Genomic DNA, 22,743 nt, shown 5'->3' with positions numbered 1-22,743 from the left:
ATACAGGATGTAGGGAAGAAGCTTCGTATGATGGAATCAGATGGGTTGTTTGATATGGCCCCTAACACAGTTCTGTTGCAATATCAGGGGAATCCAGGTTCAGGCCACGTTAGATCTAACCACAGGCCGGACAGGCCAGCCCCTGATAGAAAACCGGGGAAATGTCATTACTGTGGCAGGGAGGGTCATTGGCAGCCGGAGTGTAGAAAACGTGCGAGAGACTTGAAGGCAAAGGGCCCTCCTCCTCCTCCTGGCCCTTTTCCTTTTCCTCCACCTCCCCCGGTATAGGGCTGCCCACAGAGTCTGGTTCAGAGTGAAGCTTATCTTAGCACTACTTTTTCCTCTTTCCAGAACCACGATCTTCCCGTTATTTCGCTTAACGTGTCGGGCGTGGACTTCAGTTTTCTCATAGATACTGGTGCCACTCTTTCTTCGCTCGGACCTAAGTATGAGGGCCCTTTGTCATCTAGAACCACTAGCTCTGTGGGTATAACTGGTCAGCCATTTGTGTCCCATTACACTCCCCCGCTATCGGTTCTTTGCGACGACCTCTGTTTTTCCCATGCGTTTGTTTTTATGCCGGACTGCCCGTTTAATCTCATGGGCCATGACCTCATGAGCCGCCTTGGCATTACTCTGACTTTCAGTGGCTCTCGCATGACTTTCCACTGGCTCTCCCTCTAGAGATTTGCAGATTGCTAACAAATCATATAAGTCTTTTTCACCTGTTTTTCTCTCTCTCCCTCTGACAGCTCAACCATCCCGGAACCTCTCAGCTCCATTCCTCGCACGGTCTGGGCCGCCCATAAGGATGACGTGGGGTGTGTAGATTGTAGACCCTATGAGGCCACTCTTAAACATTCTACACCGGTGAAACAATACCCGCTGCCTGAACACAAACTGCGTGGTATCGACTCCATTCTCGCTACATTGCTGTCTCTGGGCATGGTAGTCCCGTGTCAAAGCGCCTATAATACCCCAATTAATCCGGTTCCTAAGCCGGACGGGTCTTGGCGTTTCACACAGGATTTGCGGCGCTTAAATGATGCAGTGGTGCCGATAGCCCCTATTGTTTCTGACGTGACATCAATTCTGTCATCGGTTCCTTGCCATCATGCATTTTTCACCGTGATTGACGTCAGTTCCGCTTTTTTCAGTATTCCGGTCAAGCCTGACACACAGCCCATTTTTGCGTTCACGCACCGTCAGCGCCAATATACGTGGACTCGTTTGCCGCGGTTTTTGCTTTCGCTGCGTTGCTTAGGGACCTCCTTTCAGACCTCTCCCTCCCCGGGGGCGCTGTGCTCTTGCAGTACGCGGATGACCTCCTGATTTCGGCCCCAGACGAATGCACCTGTGTTGATGCCTCCAAACTGGTTCTCACACGGCTGGCCGCCTTAGGCTTCAAGGTTTCACTGAAAAAGTTGCAGTTCTGCCTCCCGCGTGTTCAATACCTAGGCCATGAACTCTCTCAAGGTCAACGCCTGCTCTCTGCCGACCGGGTCTCTTGCATCACACGCCTTCCTACACCCGCCACCAAACAGGCCATGATGTCCTTCCTGGGTCTCATCAATTACTGCAGACAGTGGATTCCCGACTGCTCCACCCACGATGAGACCCTGAGGGCCTCCTTCTCCCGTGACCAGCCCATGTCTTCCTCCCTGACTTGGACTGATGCCATGAACGCTGCCTATGTGGCTCTGCTTACTGCCCTTCGTTCAGCACCTGCCATGGGTCTTCCTAACTACAGCCTGCCATTCCATCTCTGGGTGTCGGAGTCTGGGGGCGCCGCGGCTGCTGTGCTTGCCCAGTCCCACGGGGGGGGGGGGGGGGGCGCCCTTGCGCATACTACTCTTTTTTCAGAGGGGTCGCAGCTTGTGCCCTCATGATACAAGATGCGGAGAAAATCGTTTTAGGTCATGCCCTCACCTTGCATAATTCACATCAGGTGTGTCAGCTTCTTGACAATTGTTCCACACAGCATTTATCGGCCCAGCGCCGTGCAGGTTATGAGAACATTCTTCTCGCCACTGTAAATCTTTCTATCCGTCCTCACTCTGCCCTGATTCTGTGTCCTCTGCTCTCATGCGCCTGCTATCCTTGTCTGACTCACACTCTTCTTCCTCTTTTGATTCGCATGACTGCACTTCTCGCCTGGCCGCAGAAACTTCTGTTCGCCTGGACGTCCTGTCCACCCCCCTCTCTAGTGGTCTTTCTTTCTATGTGGATGTGGGTGGCTCTTGCTCTAAGCCTTCTGACGGCACTTTCCTTTGTGGTTACGCTGTCTGCTCCCCTCCCTCTACTGTTGTGGAGTCCTTCTCTCTGCCTTTCTCCTCTGCTCAGGCGGCCGAATTGTACGCTATCACGCGCGCCTGTATTCTCTCTCAGGATCAGGATGTTACTATTTACACTTATAGTCGTTACGCTTTCGGTGTCGTGCACGATTTTGGGGGTATATGGTCTCTACGTGGTTTTGTCACGTCTGATAATAAGCCCATATCTCATGCCTCGCTTATCGAGGACCTCATTCGCGCTAGTTTCCTGCCTTCTCGTCTGGCTGTGGTCAAGGTCCGTGCTCATCAGCGTGGCTCCGATCCTGACTCGATCGGGGGATAACGCTGCTGACTCTGCCGCCAGGCATGGCGCGCTCCATGGGCCCCCTTGCCCGTTTCTTGGCTCCTCCTCTTTCTCCTGTGCTGCTCTTACTGTTGATTGCATCCCTGGCCTGGATCTGGTTGACATCCAGTCTTCTGCCTCGCCTTCGGATACGCGGCATTGGTTCTCGTGTGGTTATGACTCTGCTGTTGTGCCGTTCCTTGACGGTAAGGGCCGTCTGTGTCTCCCCGCCCGTTGTGTTCCTTTTCTCGTTCCCGATTTTTCATGGCATTTCTCATCGGGAGCGAAGAGGGGTGAAGCATGACATGACATCAGAATTGTTTTGCATTCATAATTTGAATTCGGCTATAGACCGCATTCTAGACCGATGCCTCGTTTGTGCAAAAGCCATGCCGACTCAAAACACAACCAACTGGGTGAAAGTCCTACCTGTGGTCTTAGCTGAACTGTGCATGGCGCGAACAGACACTTTAGGTGGACTATCGCCATACGAGATTGTCATGGGACGACCATTTCCAGTCCTCTGGGGGGACTGGCGGACCTTGAAGTACGTCGCAGTGAGTACACAGCGGGCCTGTTGTCAGTCTTGAATGAATACTGGGAGAGGGTCAATCAAAACATTACTGACCCTCCCAAGACCCCCACGCATCCGTATAAGTCCAGGGACCAAATCATGGTTAAAAAGTTTGAACGAAAGGGTTTTTCTGACCCTCCTTTTTCAGAGCCCACAACTGTACTCACTGTTACGTGTACTGGTGTCTTAACTGACCTTTTCCCACAGTGGATCCACGCCTCCCGTTGTGTTAAAGCTCCTGAATTATAACCCACTCTGCCTATTATTAATCTCTCTTTTGTTTTGCAGAAGCATGATGCTGCTGATAATGCTCTTTCTCTGCTCGGAAGGTATCTCGCCATGAAAGCTCCTATTGTATGTGTATGTGTGCTGTTGCTACTGTTGTGTATGGGACCGTGTCTTTTCAGGTGCCTCATGGATCGAGTGTACGCTCTGGCCTCCTCGCTCATCCCCCACCGGTCCGACTACGTCTTTATGGCACAGACTGTGCGACAGCCCATCTACGCGTCATTGGAACCATCTTATTATGATGCTGTTTCTGTCTCTGTGTAGGAACCTTTTTCTCTGTTCTCTCTGATGTGCGTATTGCTTATAACCCGTCTTCAATGAGTTATAAAAGAGGGGAATGAAAGGGTTAACTTTCCTTTGGCCTGTCTCTTCCCCAGTGACTAACATGTATTAATAAAATCAGACTCTGCTGAGGGTGCAAGGGTGTCTGCCCTTTGTGCATACTGTGTGGCTGTTAATAACTATTGTTCCTCTTTCATTCTGCAGCCCATTTGCACTTTTGACTTACTGGATTTTGATGTTGAACTGAGCACATCCAGAGATGGAGAAAAACAACTCCATGTATGGACAAGCACATTACGACAAATGTTAGAATGTGGTCGGGCCCTTCCTTGGCTGCCTGCGAGCACGAGGGACGGGCTCTCTGTGTTTATAAAAGAGGGGACTTCCCCTTCTTCTGTGTGCTTTATGCTGAATAAACTCTGTCTCTATACAAGAGTGGTTGTTCATCATTGCACCGGGCATGCTCTAAACTTGGGTCTTAGCGGGATCTGCCGAGCTGGTTTATCGCTTCATTCTCTGGTTTCTGAGGGAGAACACTGTCCAAGGAGACCCTTCCTAACAGTCACCTTTCCTTTTAACACACTCAATAAACGTTTGATAATTGAATTTTGCACTGATAACAATCTGGACAGTCCTTTTCCTCTTTGGCCCGGAGGACATGACATCCATCCATCTCAGATGAGCTTGGGCCCAGAGAAGCCGACGGCGTTTCTGGGTGGTGTTGATATGTGGCTTTCACTTTGCATGGCAGAGTTTTAACTTGCACTTGTAGATGGAGCGACGAACTGTGTTCACTGACAGTGGTTTTCTGAAGTGTTCCTGAGCCCATGTGAGAATATCCGTTACAGAATGATGTCGGTTTTTAATGTAGAGCCGTCTGAGGGATCGAAGGTCACGGGCACTCAGTGTTGGTTTTCTGCCTTGCTGCTTACCTGCAGAGATTTCTCCAGATTCTCTGAATCTTTTGATGATATTATGGACTGTAGATGATGAAATCCCTAAATTCTTTGCAGTTGCATGTTGAGAAACGTTGTTCTTAACCTGTTGGACTATTTGCTCACGCAGTTGTTCTAAGTGGTGAACCTCGCCCCGTCCTTGCTTGTGAACGACTGAGCCTTTCAGGAATGCTCCCTTTATACCCAATCATGACACTCACCTGTTTCCAATGAACCTGTTCACCTGTGGAATGTTCCAAACAGGTGTTTTTTGAGCATTCCTCAACTTTCCCAGTCTTTTGTTGCCCCTGTCCCAACTTCTTTGGAACGTGTTGCAGGCATCAAATTCAAAATGAGTGAATATTTGCAAATCACTGTTTTTATTTATGTTTAACACAACGTCCCAACTTCATTGGAATTGGGGTTGTAAGCAGTCCTAATTTAAGTATTCAAATTGTTCTTTATTTAACCAACTTTTTGCTAAAGAACTCTTAAAGACCTACTGTTTTATTACAGTATTTCACATAACAATCAATAACATGGTATATTTTACATAAGCGTAATGGAAATCACTCTCTGTTTTCCAGAAAATCTCACAGCCGATACTTTTGTCTCTACTCTTTCCACAGTCTGTGCACCTCACTGGATCTGCTGTTTTTCTGTTACATGTGGGCTATTGGAGCAGTTATGTGTTTGTTAAAATGTGACAAACAAAAAAAAATCTATCGAAGATGTGCCTGTCTTTACAATGCTATTTCCAAAAGACCCAGGATACTGTGCAAAATGTAAATAAAAACAAAATGAAATGATGTGCAAACCATTTAAAAGTTATATTTCATTGAAAAATAGTACAAAGATGATAAATCATATGCTGAAACTAAGGAATGTTATTGTTTTTCGAAAAATATATGCCCATTTTAAATTTGATGGCAACAACACGTGGGTATGTTTACCACTGTTTTTCATTACCTCTTCTTTTAATAACCATCTGTAAGCATTTGGGAACTGAGGAGAATGTATTGCTGCAGTATAGAAAGGGAAATGTTTTCTTGTTCTTGGTTGATATAGGGTTTCAGCTGCTCAACAGTTCCAGGTCTCCGTTGTTGTATTTTTCATTTCATAATGCGCCAAATGTTTTCAGTGGGTGACAGGCCTGGACTGCAGGCAGGTCAGTTTAGTGTCCAGACTCTTTTAATACAGAGCAATGCTGTTGTAATGCATGCAGAATGTGAATTAAGCAAGACCTCCCCTGAAAAAGACGTCGTCTGGATGGTAACGTGCCAAAACGTATATATCATTCAGCAATAATTGGGCTTTCACAGATGTGCCCCTCACCCATGCCATGTGCACGAATACACCCTCATATCCTCATGAATAGTACCTTTTGAACTGTGCACTGATAGCATGCTGAGTGATCTTTAGTCTGAGTACACAGTGTCCAAGATTTCCAAAAAGAATTTCAAATGTTGAATCGTCAGAGCACAGGGCACTTTTCCACTTCCCCTCAGTCCATTTTAAATGACCTCAGGCCCAGAGAAGGTGCTGCCATTTCTGGATCCTTTTCACATATGGTTTCTTCTTTAGATTTTAGAGTTTTAACTTGCATTTATGCGTGTTACGACAAACTGATTTCACAGACAGTGGTTTTTCAGAAGTACCTCTCCATGGATCACCACCTTATCGTGGTGGAGAGGTTTGTGTGCTTGAATGATCCTAGGACCTATGTTGTCTGGAGCAAAAGCTCCTGGTAGGGACTCCCATGGCAAACTGGTCCTAGGTGACAGGCCAGACAAAGTGCGATCCACAATCACCCCTATGAAACCAAAAAGGAAGGACTTGTGTACCCTGCCCGGATCAGGGTTACCGGGGCCCCACCCTGGAGCCAGGCCTGGGGGAGGGGCTCGCCAGCGAGCGTCTGGTGGCCGGGCATTCACTCATGGTGCCCGGCCGGGCCCAGCCCGAAGGAGTTACATGAGTCCCCCCTCCCATCGACCCACCACCAATGGGAGGGGCAGTAGTAGGGGTTCGGTGCGTTGTGGATCGGGCAGTGTCCGAAGGCGTGGGCCTTGGCGTTCTGATCCTCGGTTGCTGAAACTGGCTTTTGGAACTTGGAACGTTACCTCACTGGCGGGGAAGGAGCCTGAGTTGGTGCGCGAGGTTGAGAGATACCGGCTAGATATAGTCGGGCTCACCTCAACACACAGCTTGGGCTCTGGGTCCAATCTCCTTGAGAGGGGCTGGACTTTTTTCTTTTCTGGAGTTGCCCATGGTGAGAGGCGGCGGGCAGGTGTGGGCTTTCTCATAGCCCCTCGACTCGGCGCCTGTGTGTTGGGGTTTTCCCTGGGGGACGAGAGGGTAGCTTCCCTACGCCTTCGGGTTGGGGAACGGGTCCTGACTGTTGTCTGTGTTTATGCACCGAACAGCAGTTCAGAATAGCCAGCCTTCATAGAGTCCTTCATAGGGTGTGATTGGGAGGAATGGCCTCTCTGATCTGAACCCGAGTGGTGTTCAGTTTTTGGACTTCTGTGCAAACCACAGTTTGTCCATAACGAACACCATGTTCGAACACAAGGATGTCCATAAGTGCACATGGCACCAGGACACCCTAGGCCGCAGTTCAATGATTGACTTTGTAGTCGTGTCAGCGGACTTGCGGCCATGTGTATTGGACACTCGGGTAAAGAGAGGAGCTGAGCTGTTAACTGATCACCACCTTGTGGTGAGTTGGATCAGGTGGTGGGGGAAGATGCCGGTCAGATCAGGGTTTGCTGGGAACGTCTGGCAGAAGAACCTGTCAGATTGATCTTAAACTCACACCTCCGTCAGAACTTTGACCAGATATCGGGGGAGGTGGGGGACATTGACTCAGAATGGGCCATGTTCCGCTCCTCCATTGTTGAAGCGGCTGACTGTAGCTGTGGTCGCAAGGTAGTTGGCGCCTGTCGGGGTGGTAATCCTCGAACCCAGTGGTGGACGCCCCAGGTGAGAGATGCCATCAAAGTTGGCCTGTAGGACACCAGAGGCAGCTGGCAGGTATCGACAGGCCAAGCGATCTGCGGCTTCAGTCGTTGCCAAGGCAAAAACCCGGGTGTGGGAAGAGTTCGGTGAGGCCATGGAAAGTGACTTTAAGTCGGCTCCGAAAAGATTCTGGCAAACCGTCAGGCGACTCAGAAGGGGAAAGCAGTGTGCCACTAGCACTGTATATAGTGGAGATGGTGTGCTGCTGACTTCGACTGAAGACGTCATTGGGCGGTGGAAGGAATACTTTGAGGACCTTCTTAATCCCACCAACACGTTCTCCAGTGAGGAGGCAGAGTCTGGGGACACGGGAATAGGTTTGTCCATTACTGAGGCCGAAGTCACTAAGGTAGTTAAAAAGCTCCCTGTACAAACAAAGCAGGAGTTTGGTTCGCATGGCCGGCAGTAAGTCAGACTTGTTCCCAGTGAGAGTTGGACTCCGTCAGGGCTGCCCTTTGTCACCGATTCTATTCATAATTTTTATGGATAGAATTTCTAGGCGCAGTCAGGGGATGGAAGGTGTCTGGTTTGGTGACCTCAGGGTCACATCGCTGCTGTTTGCAGATGATGTGGTCCTATTGGGTACATCAGGCCGTGAACTTCAGCTTTCACTGGATCGGTTTGCAGCCGAGTGTGAAGCGGCCGGGATGAGGATCAGTACCTCCAAATCCGAGGCCATGGTTCTCACGCGGGAAAGGGTGGAGAGCCCTCTCTGGGTCGGGGATGAGCTCTTGCCTCAAGTGGAGGAGTTTAAGTATCTCGGGGTCTTGTTCACGAGTGATGGTACAAGGGAGCGGGAGATTGACAGGCGGATTGGTGCTGGGTCAGCAGTGCTGTGGGCTCTTTACCGGTCTGTTGTGGTAAAGAAAGAGCTGAGCCATAAGGCAAGGCTCTCGATTTACTGGTCGATCTACGTTCCCACCCTCACCTATGGTCATGAGCTTTGGGTAATGACCGAAAGAACGAGATCGCGAATACAAGTGGCCGAAATGAGTTTCCTCCGCAGGGTGTCTGGACTCTCCCTTAGAGATAGGGTGAGAAGTTTGGTCATCCGGGAGGGACTCAAAGTAGAGCCGCTGCTTCTCCACGTCGAGAGGAGCCAGTTGAGGTGGTTCGGGCATCTGGTTAGGATGCCTCCTGGACGCCTCCCTTGGGAGGTGTCACAGGCAAGTCCACCGGGGAGGAGACCCCGGGGAAGACCCAGGACATGCTGGCGTGACTATATCGCCCAGCTGGCCTGAGAGAGCGCCTCGGAATCCCTCCCAGGGAGCTAGTGGATGTGGCTGGGGAAAGGGAGGTCTGGGCCTCATTGCTCAGGATGCTGCCCCCGCGACCCGAACCCCGGAGAAGAGGAAGATGATGGATGGATGGATGGATGGATGGATGGATGGATGGATGGATGGATGGATGTTTTTCAGAAGTAATTCTGAGCCCATGCAGTGATTTCCACTACAGATTAATGTCTATTGTAATGTAGTGCCATCTGAGGGCACAAAGATCATGGCCAGCAAATACTGGTTCTTGGCCTTGTCCCTTACATACAGAGATTTCTCCAGATTCTTTGAATCTTTTAATGTTTTAATGTATTGCCAAAAGTATTCAGCCACCCATCCAAACTATTGGATTCAGGTGTTCGAATCACTTCCATGGCCACAGGTGTATAAAGCCGAGCTTCTACAGACATTAGTGAAAGAATGGGTCGCTCTCAGGAGCTCAGTGAATTCCAGCATGGTGCCGTGATCGGACGCCACCTGTGCAACAAGTCCAGTCGTGCAATTTCCTCACTACTAAACATTCCACAGTCAACTGTCAGTGGGATTATAACAAAGTGGAAGTGATTGGGAATGACAGCAACTCGGCCACGAAGTAGTCAGTAACGTAAAATGATAGAGTGGGGTCAGCGGATGCTGAGGCACATGGTGAGCACCGACTTTCTGCAGAGTCAATCGCTACAGACCTCCAAACTTCATGTGGCCTTCAGATCAGCTCAAGAACAGCGTAGAGAGCTTCATGGAATGGGTTTCTATGGCCGAGCAGCTGCATCCAAGCTTTACATCACCAAGCGCAATGCAAAGCGTGGAATGCAGTGGTGTAAAGTGCCGCTACTGGACTCTAGAGCAGTGGAGACGTGTTCTCTGGAGTGACCAATCATGCTTCTCCATCTGACAATCCGATGGACAAGTCTGGGTTTGGTGGTTGCCAGGAGACGGTACTTGTCTGACTGTAATGTGACCAGTGTAAAGTTTGGTAGAGGGGGAATTATGGTGTGAGGTCTTTCAGGAGTTGGGCTTGGCATCTTAGTTCCAGTGAAAGAAGCTCTTGATGCTTCAGCACCAAGAGATTTGGACAGTTTCATGCTCCCAACTTTGTGGGAACAGTTTGGGGACGGCCCCTTCTTATTCCAACATGACTGCACACCAGTGCACAAAGCAGGTCCATAAAGACATGAATGAGCCAGTTGTGTGGAAGAACTTCACTGACCTGCACAGAGTCTTGACCTCATCCCGATAGAACACCTTTGGGATGAATTAGATTGGAGACTGCTGTGTCTGATGACCTGACAAATGCGCCTCTGGAAGAACGGTCAAAAATTCCCATAAGCACATTCCTAACCCTTGTGGAAAGCCTTCCCAGAAGAGTTGTAGCTGTTATAGCTGCAAAGGGTGGGCCGACATCATATTAAACCCTATGAATTAAGAATGGGACGTCACTCAATTTCATATGCGTGTGAAGGCAGACTAGCAAATATTTTTGGCAATATAGTGTACCATAAATGATGAAAAGCAAAAGTACACTGAGAAACATTATTTTTGAATTGTTGCACATCTTTCACATAGTGGTGAATTTCTCCTCATCTTAACTTCTGAAAGACTCAGCCTCTCTTTTTATACCCAGTCACGTCACTGGCTTGTTGCCAATCAACGACCAGATATTTTTTTGGCATTACACAACTTGTTACCCCAGTCCCAACTTTTTTGTAATGTGTTGCTGGCATTAAATTCAAACTAAATATTTATAAATATTTCAAAGGCTGAAATTGACAAACTAATTTGAAAGGTGGCATACTATGTTTAAAGTCATTACTGCTGATGTTCCTCTGTAGAGACTCCATAGCTGCTTGATTTCATGTTAATGTTAACAATGGATTAAATACACTTCCATCTTGTTTTAAACTCCATTATTGCCGGAGGATATGGACATTTTCAGGCGTGTAGTTAATTTTAATAATTATTGTTTAATTTATAATGGTCAACGCACTTTTAGCTCATTTCATTTGCATATTCTCTAATATTCCCCATGCAGACGAATGAATGAGTAAACTCGGACTCTGTGAGCTTTGAAATGAACTTTGAAAAATGCTAAAAAATGGGAGGGGCACACTAGGAGGGGCACTGCAGTGATCTGTGGGTGTGGAGCTGGGGCTGCGAGGGAAACCGGGAGGGCTGGGCTGCTGTGGTTTAAGGACTAGCATATGTTGGCTACCAGAACATATGGAGAGTCACAGAATCAAATGGCACTTTTGCAACTGAGAGGTCTTATGAGGTTGGTGATTTTTCTACACTATGGATCAGACTGACTCCATCACAAGCTACATCAGTAAATGCACTGAAGACATTGTACCAAAAATCAGTGTCAGATCATTTTCCACCCAGAAACCCTGGATCAATGCTGAGGTTCGAGCCAACCTAAGAGCTCAAGCTGCTGCCTACAACTCTGGTGACTCGGCTAGCTACAAGGAGGCCAGATATGACCTTCAGAGGACCATCAGGCTGGCCAAAAGGAGCTACAGGGACAGAGTGCAATCCAACTATCTTAGCGCTGATCTCTGACATATGTGGAGTGGCCTGCACACCATCACTGACTACAAAGAAGGTGTGATCTGTGATCTCTTCCTCCTCATTTGCAGATGAACTTAATGTTCATTTTGCTCATTTTGAGGCAACTAACAGGAGGAGAGCAGCGCTCTTCCTTCCTTCCATCTGCTCAACACTTCCAGCCACCATGGATCCTCACTAATTTGCATACCGCTGACAGATCCACAGACAACGCCATTGCACTAATGATACACACTGCTCTCACACACCTAGACAGGAAAAACACATATGTACGAATGCAGTTCATAGATTACAACTCAGCATTCAACACAATCATCCCTGTCAAACTCGTTCCTAAGCTCACAGACTTGGGTTGTTATTGTGAGATCTGCCCATCAGCATCTCTTCTTCCTGCGTAGGCTCAGGAAGTTTGGTCTGCCTCCTCAGATCCTCACCAACTTCTACAGATGCACCACAGAGAGCATCCTCATGGGCTGCATCATTACCTGGTACAGCAGTTGCATCACCTACAACTGCAAGGCCTTTAAAGGAGTGGTTGTGAGGACGGCAGAAGCCATTATAGGCAAACTACCAGCTTTACAGGACATGTACCAGTCCCGCTGCCTCAGGAAGATCAAAGAGATCCGGACACCCAGCCCATGGCCTGTTCACCATCCTGCCATCAGGCAGGAGATTCCGCAGCATCCAGGCTAGAATAACCCGGCTAATGAACAGTTTATACCCACAGGCTGTCAGGCTTCTGAACAAGCTGTGAAGCTGTGGGTTGTTATTATATCATATGATCTCTGCCATGGACAATTTAACACTTTAACACTAAGCCACTTTAAAGAACAATAACACTAAGTGACTTAAGTCACTTTGAAATGTATATTGTCTCTATATTTTGTGTATAATTTGTGAGTATTTAATACTTTTCAGTTTATTTTTCTTATATTTAATTTTTACTTTTCTGTAGAGTGGTTACCTGAGCCTCACCACAAACTTTTCAATGCATAAATGTTCTGACATGTTGTGCAAATGACAAATAAACTTGTTTATTAACAGTATTTTCTGCAATGGCCTTCAATCCTTATGTTCTGCAAGCTGTTCACGACACTTCCCAGTGTTATATCTGATTCAGCTCCCACTCAAATTCACATTTCCCTTTGTAAATTGAACTCTCGTGCGCTGCGCTCACTGAAAAAAAACAACAACAATGGCAAGTAATACAGAAACTATGGAAAGGGGAAGAAAGGTGGAGAAAGGCTGTATGGACAAAAGGTTGACACAGTCAGCCATGTAACATTAACCTTCCCTGAACATTTGCGCTTTCCGTAGTTCCAGTGCTGCTTGCCCGCCTTGTGAGGTGGTGCTAGGGGTATTAATCTCAGCGCATAAGTGTGGTTTTCCCCTCGCTCCAGGGTCCAATACTTTCATATTTAGGCCAGTGTGAGTAGTGCATCACATTCTTTGACTGATTTGCATACTGCGACGTGTATGAAGTATGAAGATTTGTATGCAGAGTTGACCAGAGGGACACAGCAGAGGTGGAACTGACCATTACATGTGTGCAGTTTGGAAAGATGTGTTCACATTTTAAGCAAGGCTGGTCTAATTTATTATTACAGAGCGGTGCATTTCAGCTGTTAATGAAAAAAGGTCTTAGGGTGTAGTTGTTCTTCAAGCAGGCATCCAGTACTTCCAGTTTTACTAGGGTATAAATATGAGGTACCTGTTGCATTCAGTTACATAAGAATTTCCAAGGCCGCCCAATAATTGAGACATGTTTTTGTGTTTGTATACTAAATTTACTTTAGCTACATGTTAGATTTCTCTTTTTTTTTCAAATAATTATGGCACTGATTCACTCATAAGGTATCTCACTGGCACAAAAAGCATCTCTAGTGCAGGTTTTATTGTGGTATATCCAGACATTCAAAGGTTTTAGGCTAGGGTAGTAGAGTTTACTGGGTCAGCACTGACCCCAACCTCTCCATCTCATGGGTTCCATTCTCTTATTCATGTCATGAGGGGTGTTATGGTTGACTGCTTTCTTTCAACAGGTTACAAACCTATTAAGCACGTACAGAGATGGAACCCCTTCACTACTGCTTACCATTTAACTTCAAGTCCTTAAAGTATGATACAAAATATCACAAACATAATGGAACTTAATGAACAAGTATAAAAAATCAATAACTTCAATAGTTATGCATGAGAAAGCATTTGTATTCAGACTGGTGCTGCACAAGTGCCTGAGTTAATTTCCAGGGTGGCAGATTGAGATAATTAAAATTGCCTTTGTGCTGTTTACACAACTGAGTTTGTTTTTTTTTCTCATGTAGACCTGATCTTGTACGCACATTTTACCTGTCGCTAAGCACCTCCCTTCAAATCCAGCACATGCTTTTAAACCAAAACAAATTGAGTAAAAGAAAGCATGAAGTGATGAAGCAGATCACACTCGGATTCTTCAGAAAACACTTTTAAAGAGGTGATATTATTATGCTTAGGTGTAAAAACAGCATCCAGGAAAAGCTAAATCCTTTATGAACACCACAGACTGAAATACATGAAACATCTTGCACAAAAGATGGAAAAGTAACATTTTAATGTCTCTGAGTTGCACTTTTACTTCCCTTCATCTACTGCTAACATTCTGGACTGACTGACATTACCCCTTATTACCCCTTTTGATTGAAACTGGTGTAACATTATACAACATAGACACAAAGGAGTTAGCTCCCTCATACTGGAATTGTGCAAGTGATGCACCAACTTTCTCTTCAGACGATTTTCAGACAGAAAAAAATATAAAGCACTAAAGTGAAACTTGGACTCAGGAGCAGGCTTTCAACTTTTTTTGCCATTTTTTCCCCTTGAGGGTTTCTATAGACGAGCAAACTCCCCAAAAGGCAGAACTGCATTAATAAGTACGTCATTTCTGGGTGTTGCGTTCTCAGATGTCAGTTTCTCGTCTCAGCTTTAGATAAAACAGACTCTCCCTTTACTGTGTTACCTGTCCTCCCACATTCTCCGTCTTGATGGTTTAGATCAGAACATTGTTTGTGTCTCTTCACCCACGTTTTGCTGTATTCCTCTAAGAGCACGCCCCTGGAACAGTGAATTAAACTCCACTGCAAATTTCCATTCCTTCACTCCTGTGTCAATCAGTGAGTTCTCAGTATGAGGTCTCTTTCATGCCTTCTTGTGCTGGAGGTGGCTGTAATGTTGGGGTCGCAGCTCCACGGCAGTGGCACAGAGTCTATGTATGGGGCATATGCACCTGGAGACATCATCATTGGGATTCTGAGCTCAGTTCATACTGATATAAAAGATCTTCAGCCTTGGATCCTTCCAGATACGTCTGCCTGTATAAAGTGAGTCTCCTTGTTTGTATCAAGTTGCTTTGAAAACAATATCCTGACATAATTACCTCTATGTGTTAAAACCACACTCTCATTGTAATTAATGTTCTTTGTCTATTTCAGCTTTGATCTATTAACATTTGTACTGTCTTTAGCTTCAATTCACACAATCGAAATGATCAATGACTCTGGATTTCTTCCTGGAATTCAGCTTGGATATCTGATGTGTGATCCGTGTGCATATGCAACCAAAGCTGTACAGTGTGTGGCAGACATGCTGGCTGTTAATGGGTCACTTACAGTCCTCTCTGACTTTTCAAAATTCAATCCACCTGTGAAAGCTTTCCTTGGCGAGAGATATACTGAAACATCTATTCCTGCTGCCAAACTGATTAGCCTGTACAAGATTCCCCAGGTAATACTGAGCAACACAACATTGTTGTGTTTATTTGTTTATATATTTATTTAAGATATTTTCTATGTAGTCATTTTCTTTACCTGTCATTTTACCTCAGTTTATTTTTTGATTATTTTAGTTCAGCTGTTTGTGATCCATCAGGGTTCTGTCTGTGTGGAGTCCGCATTTTCTCCCCATGGCTTTGTGGATTTCCTCCTACCTAGATTGCCCCTTGGTGTGACTGTGTGTGTGGATGTGTATCACTGATCAGAACAAAACCTCTAATCTCGATTTTCAGTTTTTGGGATAATTTAAAAATGCATGATGGCCTGTATATTGTGTGTAAATCTCATGAAGGATGGACCAAAATAAATGGCCAAAAATCACTGGTTCTATTGACTGACATTGAAAGTAATGTAAGATTTTTTTCCTTCTCCTCTAAAGTTACCATTTTGGAGATGCGAGGTTTTGTTCTGACAATTTTATTTTTATTATTATTATTATTATATTGTTAAATTGTTATACAAAATTAGGGCCACAGTATTGGCAATGAAAATACAACCCCAATTCCAATGAAGTTGGGAATATTAGGTAAAACATTAATAAAAACAGAATATGATGATTTGCAAATCCTTTAAATTCAACGGAATATGCTACAAAAACGAGATATTTAATGTTCAAACAGATAAACGTTATTGTTTTTTGCAAATATTCACTCATTTTGAATTTGATGCCTGCAACACGTTCCAAAGAAGTTGGGACGGGGCAACAAAAGACTGGGTAAGTTGAGGAATGCTCAAAAAACACCTGTTTGGAACATTCCACAGGTGAACAGGTTAACTGGAAACAGGTGAGTGTCATGATTGGGTATAAAGGGAGCATCCCTGAAAGGCTCAGTCGTTCACAAGCAAGGACGGGCGAGGTTCACCACTCTGTGAACAACTGCGTGAGCAAATAGTCCAACAGTTTAAGAACAACGTTCTCAACGTGCAACTGCAGGAATTTAGGGATTTCATCATCTACAGTCCATAATATCATCAAAAGATTCAGAGAATCTGGAGAAATCTCTGCAAGTAAGCAGCAAGGCAGGAAACCAACACTGAATGCCCGTGACCTTCGACCCCTCAGACGGCACTGCATTAAAAACCCACATCATTCTGTAACGGATATTCCCACATGGGCTCAGGAACACTTCAGAAAACCACTGTCAGTGAACTCAGTTCGTCGCTCCGTCTACAAGTGCAAGTTAAAACTCTGCCATGCAAAGCGAAGCCACATATCAACACCACCCAGAAACGCCGCCGGCTTCTCTGGGCCGAGCTCATCTGAGATGGACTGACGCAGAGTGGAAAAGTGTCCTGTGGTCTGACGCGTCCACACTTCACACTGTTTTTGGAAATCATGGACGTCGTGTCCTCCGGGCCAAAGAGGAAAAGGACTGTCTGGATTGTTATCAGCGCAAAGTTCTAAAGCCAGCATCTCTGATGGTGTGGGGGGGTGTTAGTGCCCATGGCAGGGGTAACTTGCCCATCTGTGAAGGCCCCATTAATGCTGAAAGGTACATACAGGTTTTGGAGCAACATCTGCTGCCATCCAAGCAGCGTCTTTTTCAGGGACGTCCTGCTTATTTCAGCAAGACGATGCCGAGCCACATTCTGCACGTGTTACAACAGCGTGGCTTCGTAGTAAAAGAGTGCGGGTACTAGACTGACCTGCCTGCAGTCCAGACCGTCTCCCATTGAAAATGTGTGGCGCATTGTGAAGCACAAAATACGACAGCGGAGACCCCGGACTGCTGAGCAGCTGAAGCTGGACATCAAGCAGGAATGGGAAAGAATTCCACCTACAAAGCTTCAACAATCAGTGTCCTCAGTTCCCAAACGCTTATTGAATGTTAAGAGGAAAGCTGATGTAACACAGTGGGAAACACACCCCTGTCCCAACTTCTTTAGAACATGTTGCAGGCATCAAATTCAAAATGAGTGAATATTTGCAAAAAACAATAGTTTATCCGTTTGAACATTAAATATCTCGTCTTTGTAGTGTATTCAATTAAATATAGGTTGAAAAGGATTTGCAAATCATCATATTCTGTTTTTATTCATGTTTTACACAACGTCCCAACTTCACTGGAATTGGGGTTGTAGTTCATAAAAATGTTCACAAACACACTTATATAGAAAAATATCAATTAACAATTAAATTTAGGGCAAAAATTTGCCGGTTATTGTTTGGTCATTGATTTCTATACAGCTTCATTTTTCTTGCTCATTTTCATTCCTACAAAATCAGTTCAGATTTTCCTTCTTTATGTTATATTACATATACACTAAAAGGGTCAGTTCATATCTAAACATTTCAACTTTCTCATTACAGGTGAGTTGCTCATCTTCTGCAGCAGCCCTAAGTGACAAATTACGCTACACATCCTTCTTTCGTGTCATCCCAAGTAACATATATCAGTCGCAGGCACTCGCAAAGCTGATGAGGCCCTTTAACTGGGACTGGATTGGAATTGTGAGCCTTGATGATGATTATGGAAAAGGTATCTATGAGAACTTTGTGCGACATGCAGAGAAAGAGAGGATATGCTTTGACTTTGATGAAGTGATACCAAACTACAATAATGTGAAACAGCGCATCCAGGAGGTGGCTGATATTATCCGAAACGCAACTGCCAGAGTTGTGGTGCTCTTCCTAAGAATTCAGCAGGTAGAGATGCTGTTTGAAGAGATGATTAAAACAAATACTTCTCGAACCTGGATTGCCAGTAATGCATGGTCTATGTCTCGCCTCTTAATGAAGATGAAGGGCATAAACAAGGTGGGAGACATTATTGGCACTACCTTCATCACAGGGAAGATCCCAGGTTTTGAAGACTACCTCCAGAATCTGAGGCCACGTCCAGGGGTGAGAAATGACTTCATCATGGAGTACAAACAAATGAGGTTTAACTGCAGTCAGCAATCACAGCACACGTCCCCTTTGGCCTGCAATGTGACAGACCCCCAGGAGGCAAACGATGACTACCTGCTCCAAGCTGTGGACGTGACGGAGGCCTACAGTCAGAGAGTAGCCGTGCACGCTGTAGCTCATGCCATGAAGAAACTTCTTCAGTGTAATGACACTGCCTGCTCTGGAGATACCAACTTCATGACATACAAGGTAAAAATTGGGTGTAATAATATACAACCTCTTTAAAAAAAAGTTGGAATGTAAAAAAAATATAAAAAACAGAAAGTAAGGATAATGCAAATTATGTAAACCATATTTCTAAAGGACAATTCTACAAAGACAACACATCTAATATTGAAACTGAGAAATTTTTGTATTTTTTCATTTAAATTTATGCCCATTTTGATTTTGACACCAACAACACATTCCCAAAATGTTGGGACAGGGTCATGTTTACCACTGTGTTTCATCACTTCCTCTTTTAACAGCACTCTGTAAGTGTTTGTGAATGGAGGAGATTGCTGTAGTTTGAAAAGTGAAATGTTTTTTTTCCAGTATTGTTTGATATAAGATTTCTGCTGCTCAGCAGTTCAGGGTTTCCTTTGTCATACTTTTCATTTCATAATACGCCACATATTATCAGTGGGTGCCAGGTCTGGACTGCAGGCAGCCAGTTTAGCACTCAGACTCTTTTAATACGGAGCCGTGGTGATGTAATGCATGCAGCCCTATACCATCATGGGTGCTGGCTTTAAACTGTGCACTGATAGCAAGCAGAGCCGTCTTTAGTCTGGAGAACACAGTGTCCATGATTTCCAAAAAGAATTTCACATTTTTTTGTCAAACCACAGGACACTTTTCCACTTTCCTTTGGTCCATCTTAAATGCGCTTAGGCCCAAAGAAGGTGGCAGCATTTCTTGGTCCTGCTTATGTACAGTTTCTTCTTTGTGTTTTAGAGTTTTAACTTGCATTTGGATGCAGCAACAAACTGTGTTCACAGACAGTTCTCAGAGCTGTTTCTGAGCCCATGCAGTGATTTCCACTGCAGAATCATTTCTGTTTTTAATACAGTGCTGCCTGATGGCCCAAAGATCACGGCCAGCAAAAACTGGTTTACGGGCTTGTCCCTTGCATACAGAGATTTCTCCAGATTCTCTCAATCTTGTACTGTTATTATTATGAATGTTATAAGATGATGAAAAGCAAAACATCTTTGCTATTTTATGTTTGTCTTTGTACTGTTTTCAATTAAATATAGGGTTTAAATATATGGTTTGGAAACTGGGTTGTATATCTTGCTTTTTACACATTACTGTCAATCATCAATATATTAACAGTAAAAATGCTCATCCGTTCATTAAGTTTATTTACAGGGAATACTTTCTTTGTAAAGTTCAACGAAGTAAAACTCGCTGAGTCAGGTTTGCTGTTCATCATGATTTGATAGCTCTGGGTTGCAAATGCGAATGTTTAGCATTCAGTGTGATTTTAGTTGAGATCATTCTATAAACTACATAAATAAAGGCAGGTTTATACCTCTACTTTTACAGCTCGTGGACATTCTTCGTAAGGTGAACTTCACTTTGGATAATCAGACATTCTCCTTCAATGAAAACGGTGATTTTGAGAATGGTTATGATGTCATGATGTGGAAACAGAAAGGGGATGAAAAAGTTTGTGAAGTGGTGGGAAAATTCTTCATAAAGAATGGGGACGTTGAGATAAGTGAGCACAAAATCCACTGGACCAACTCTACGGTGAGATAAAATGACATGCTGTCTGTGCCATTGTACATTAGCATTACTTAAAGCATTAATAACTAAAAACCTTTCTTCTTTACTTCCAGGTGCCCTGGTCAAGGTGTTCAAAGCCATGTCCCCCTGGCACAGAGAAGAACATATCAAGCATCTCCTGTTGCTATAACTGTACTAACTGTAATGAAGGATTTTATTCTAATGAAACAGGTGAGTAAGATAATGAACTGTTGTTGAAACTGTCATGTTATGAGATCAAACCGCCAGTTGAGTAGTACTGTGCACTAGAAAGGTGTCCCGGCAGTTGCAACAGGCAGCATTAAAGATAAGAGCGGAGCTGCTTGAAACATGACTGGTGCCCATGGTCTGCCTCCATAAACACACCTAATAAAACAGAAATGATGCCAACCGGTGGACGATGTCTGATGTCTGAGTTATTCTACATGGTTATTCTAGAGTTATTTAAGATTATTATTCCTTCTCCACCAAACTTTTCTTGCGCTGATATTACTGTTAGAGCCAAACCTTCTGTGAACTGTTGTTGCTGCAATACATTTACACTTTAGAACAGCTGCATTTACAACTGGTTGGGGCAACTCTAGCACAGCTTAAATTTTATGAAGGAACTTGGCAAAAAGTGGTTCCCTATAGCAGTGCCATGTCGAACGTCACAGAGCTCTCATTCTATCGCCAGTGTTTCTCTACAGAAACGCTACAGCTATTTGATGTTGTTTTCGAGTTTTGGAGCAATGTCACAAAATCGCCCTTTCTGGTACATTAAAGAACCATGATTATTATTAAGATGTTTTTAACAGAAGTAATTAAAACATATTTTTGTTTTTCTCCAAAAATCCATAATTGTTCTGATTATTGTGTAAAAATGAAACAATTCATTATTCTGTCTTTATCCCCCACTTCACTGTTATACGTTCCTCTTTCTTTCTCTCCACAGATCAGGACACCTGTAAAAAATGTCCAGATGGCTCTTGGTCTCTTCCAGGGTCGAGGGAATGTCAGAAATGGAAGATCTGGTTTTTGGAGTGGTCTGCAGCTTATTCCATTGTAGTGATGATTGGAACAGTAATAGGTGCTCTACTGCTGGTGTTCTCATTCATCTTTTACATCCTACACAGAGAAAAACCCATCATAAAGGGCATCTTAGTCATTTCATGTCTGATGAAATTTGGCCTGATGGTGAGTTTTGGAGGTGTAATACTTTTCTTAGGCAGCCCAAACATCCATGTTTGCAGAGCACAACAGACCATGTATGGTCTTGGGTTCACGCTCTGTGTGTCCTGCATTCTGGTCAAGGCCCTTCACACATTCTTAGAGTTAATGTCCTCTAATCCTACAAAGCAGCGCCAACTAAGAAAGTTTGATAAGCCCTTTGTCATCATAGGAATCCTCACTGCTATTCAAGCTCTCATCTGCATCTTCTGGATGGTATTTGATCCTGTTGATGTTGAGGAGAAACAATCAAAAACTCAGTTACTTACCCTGAACCGTCTGTGCACTCAGGGCTTCATGTATGGCTTTGGTGTGATGCATGTCTACATTGCTTTACTAGCTGTGGTGTGTTTTGGATTGGCCTTCAAGGGGAGAGGTGATGAGACTGATCCTATAGTCTTCAGCATGCTCATCCATCTGTTTGCCTGGCTTTGCTTTATTCCAATCTTTATCACTCAATATGAATCACGCCCCATCGTCCAGATCTCTGGCATTATGGTCTCCAACTATGGAGTCATCTTCTGCCACTTTGCCCCAAAATGGTTTAAGATCCTCTCAGAAAAGACATTGGAGACAGTAAAAACCCCAGTTGCTCCTCTCACAAATGACTCAGACTCTGGAGTAATTTCTAACTTCACAAGTGGCTTAAGAGAGTCAACGCACAGCATTCCACAGAGCCGATTCAGCATTGCAGAGTCAGACCCATCCAACTGGGATATTAGCAGCCTGCATCTGTCTGAAGCCAGTATAGCCTCATTTAGGCGTCGGAGACAAAGAAGTTGGAGATCAAAAAGTCTGAGACCAAGAAGCCGGAAGTAATTTATAAGCCTGTTTGGGTTGAATTGGTTTATTCATCTGTACAATCTGTAATAAAATTCGTACATGTCTTACCAGTGATAAGCAACAGGACAAGCAAGTTTCTAGTGGGTTGTATTTTCTACAAACCCAGAAGTCTGCATCACCATGGTCATACCAAAACTAAAACTTGTATAAACGATAAAAACTACCAAGACTAATGGTTGAATGACTTTTTTGAAGCATCTGTAATTTTTGCTAGTTAAAATGTGTTTAATATGGATCCACGCACTAGGAAACTAAGCCGAAGAGTAGTGGTCAAAACCCGTTTTTTTCTGCAGTTTGTGGTGTTATCTACATCTACTGCTTGGACACAATTTAAGTTATTAAGCCATCTCAGATGGTAGCTACTTGGGCCTGTGATAGGAAAGCACTGTTCCAGATTTTCCAGGGTGTGTTATAAAACAGTGTTGTGAGAATATCATAAAGAAGTAATGCCACTGTTTTGTTTGTCTTCTGTTTAATCTTAGTTAAATCCTCCTTAATTTAAAAAATCTGAACCTGTTTGGTGCTTTCTTCTAGGGAAAGAGGGCTACAATCTCTTTTTGACATCATTCATCTCAAATTGTTTTTAATCAGACAAAACTAGCTGCTCTGTGGATATGGAGAGTCGCGGTTTGTCAAATCCTGTGTTGTCTTAGTGTTATTATTTATTAAA

The 22,743-nt window shown here is 44.5% G+C and overlaps 1 protein-coding gene across 1 annotated transcript; it reads left to right on the top strand.

Annotated features, from left to right (window-relative positions):
• Positions 1-11,276: 11,276 nt before the first annotated feature.
• On the top strand, positions 11,277-22,242 carry LOC108426250 (G-protein coupled receptor family C group 6 member A-like). The gene is made up of 8 exons (XM_037538121.1): positions 11,277-11,510; positions 11,976-12,194; positions 14,748-14,908; positions 15,020-15,311; positions 17,670-18,458; positions 19,800-20,006; positions 20,096-20,213; positions 20,956-22,242. Exons 1-8 carry the CDS (start codon positions 11,277-11,279, stop codon positions 22,047-22,049), a joined length of 3,114 nt encoding a protein of 1,037 aa, XP_037394018.1. The 3' UTR covers positions 22,050-22,242.
• Positions 22,243-22,743: the final 501 nt, after the last annotated feature.

Source organism: Pygocentrus nattereri, chromosome 4 (genome assembly GCF_015220715.1).
Source record: "Pygocentrus nattereri isolate fPygNat1 chromosome 4, fPygNat1.pri, whole genome shotgun sequence".
Lineage (NCBI taxonomy): Eukaryota > Metazoa > Chordata > Actinopteri > Characiformes > Serrasalmidae > Pygocentrus > Pygocentrus nattereri.
Note: the sequence above shows the minus strand (reverse complement) of the source record. Positions and strands in the feature narration are given on the sequence as shown.

Bases quoted from the DNA above. Each gene is read 5' to 3' on its own strand.
- LOC108426250 (XM_037538121.1), top strand. From the start codon at position 11,277: ATGGATCAGACTGACTCCATCACAAGCTACATCAGTAAATGCACTGAA. The intron at 15,312-17,669 runs GTAATACTGAGC...TTCTCATTACAG, and splicing joins GCCTGTACAAGATTCCCCAG to GTGAGTTGCTCATCTTCTGC. The intron at 20,007-20,095 runs GTGAGATAAAAT...CTTTACTTCCAG, and splicing joins TCCACTGGACCAACTCTACG to GTGCCCTGGTCAAGGTGTTC.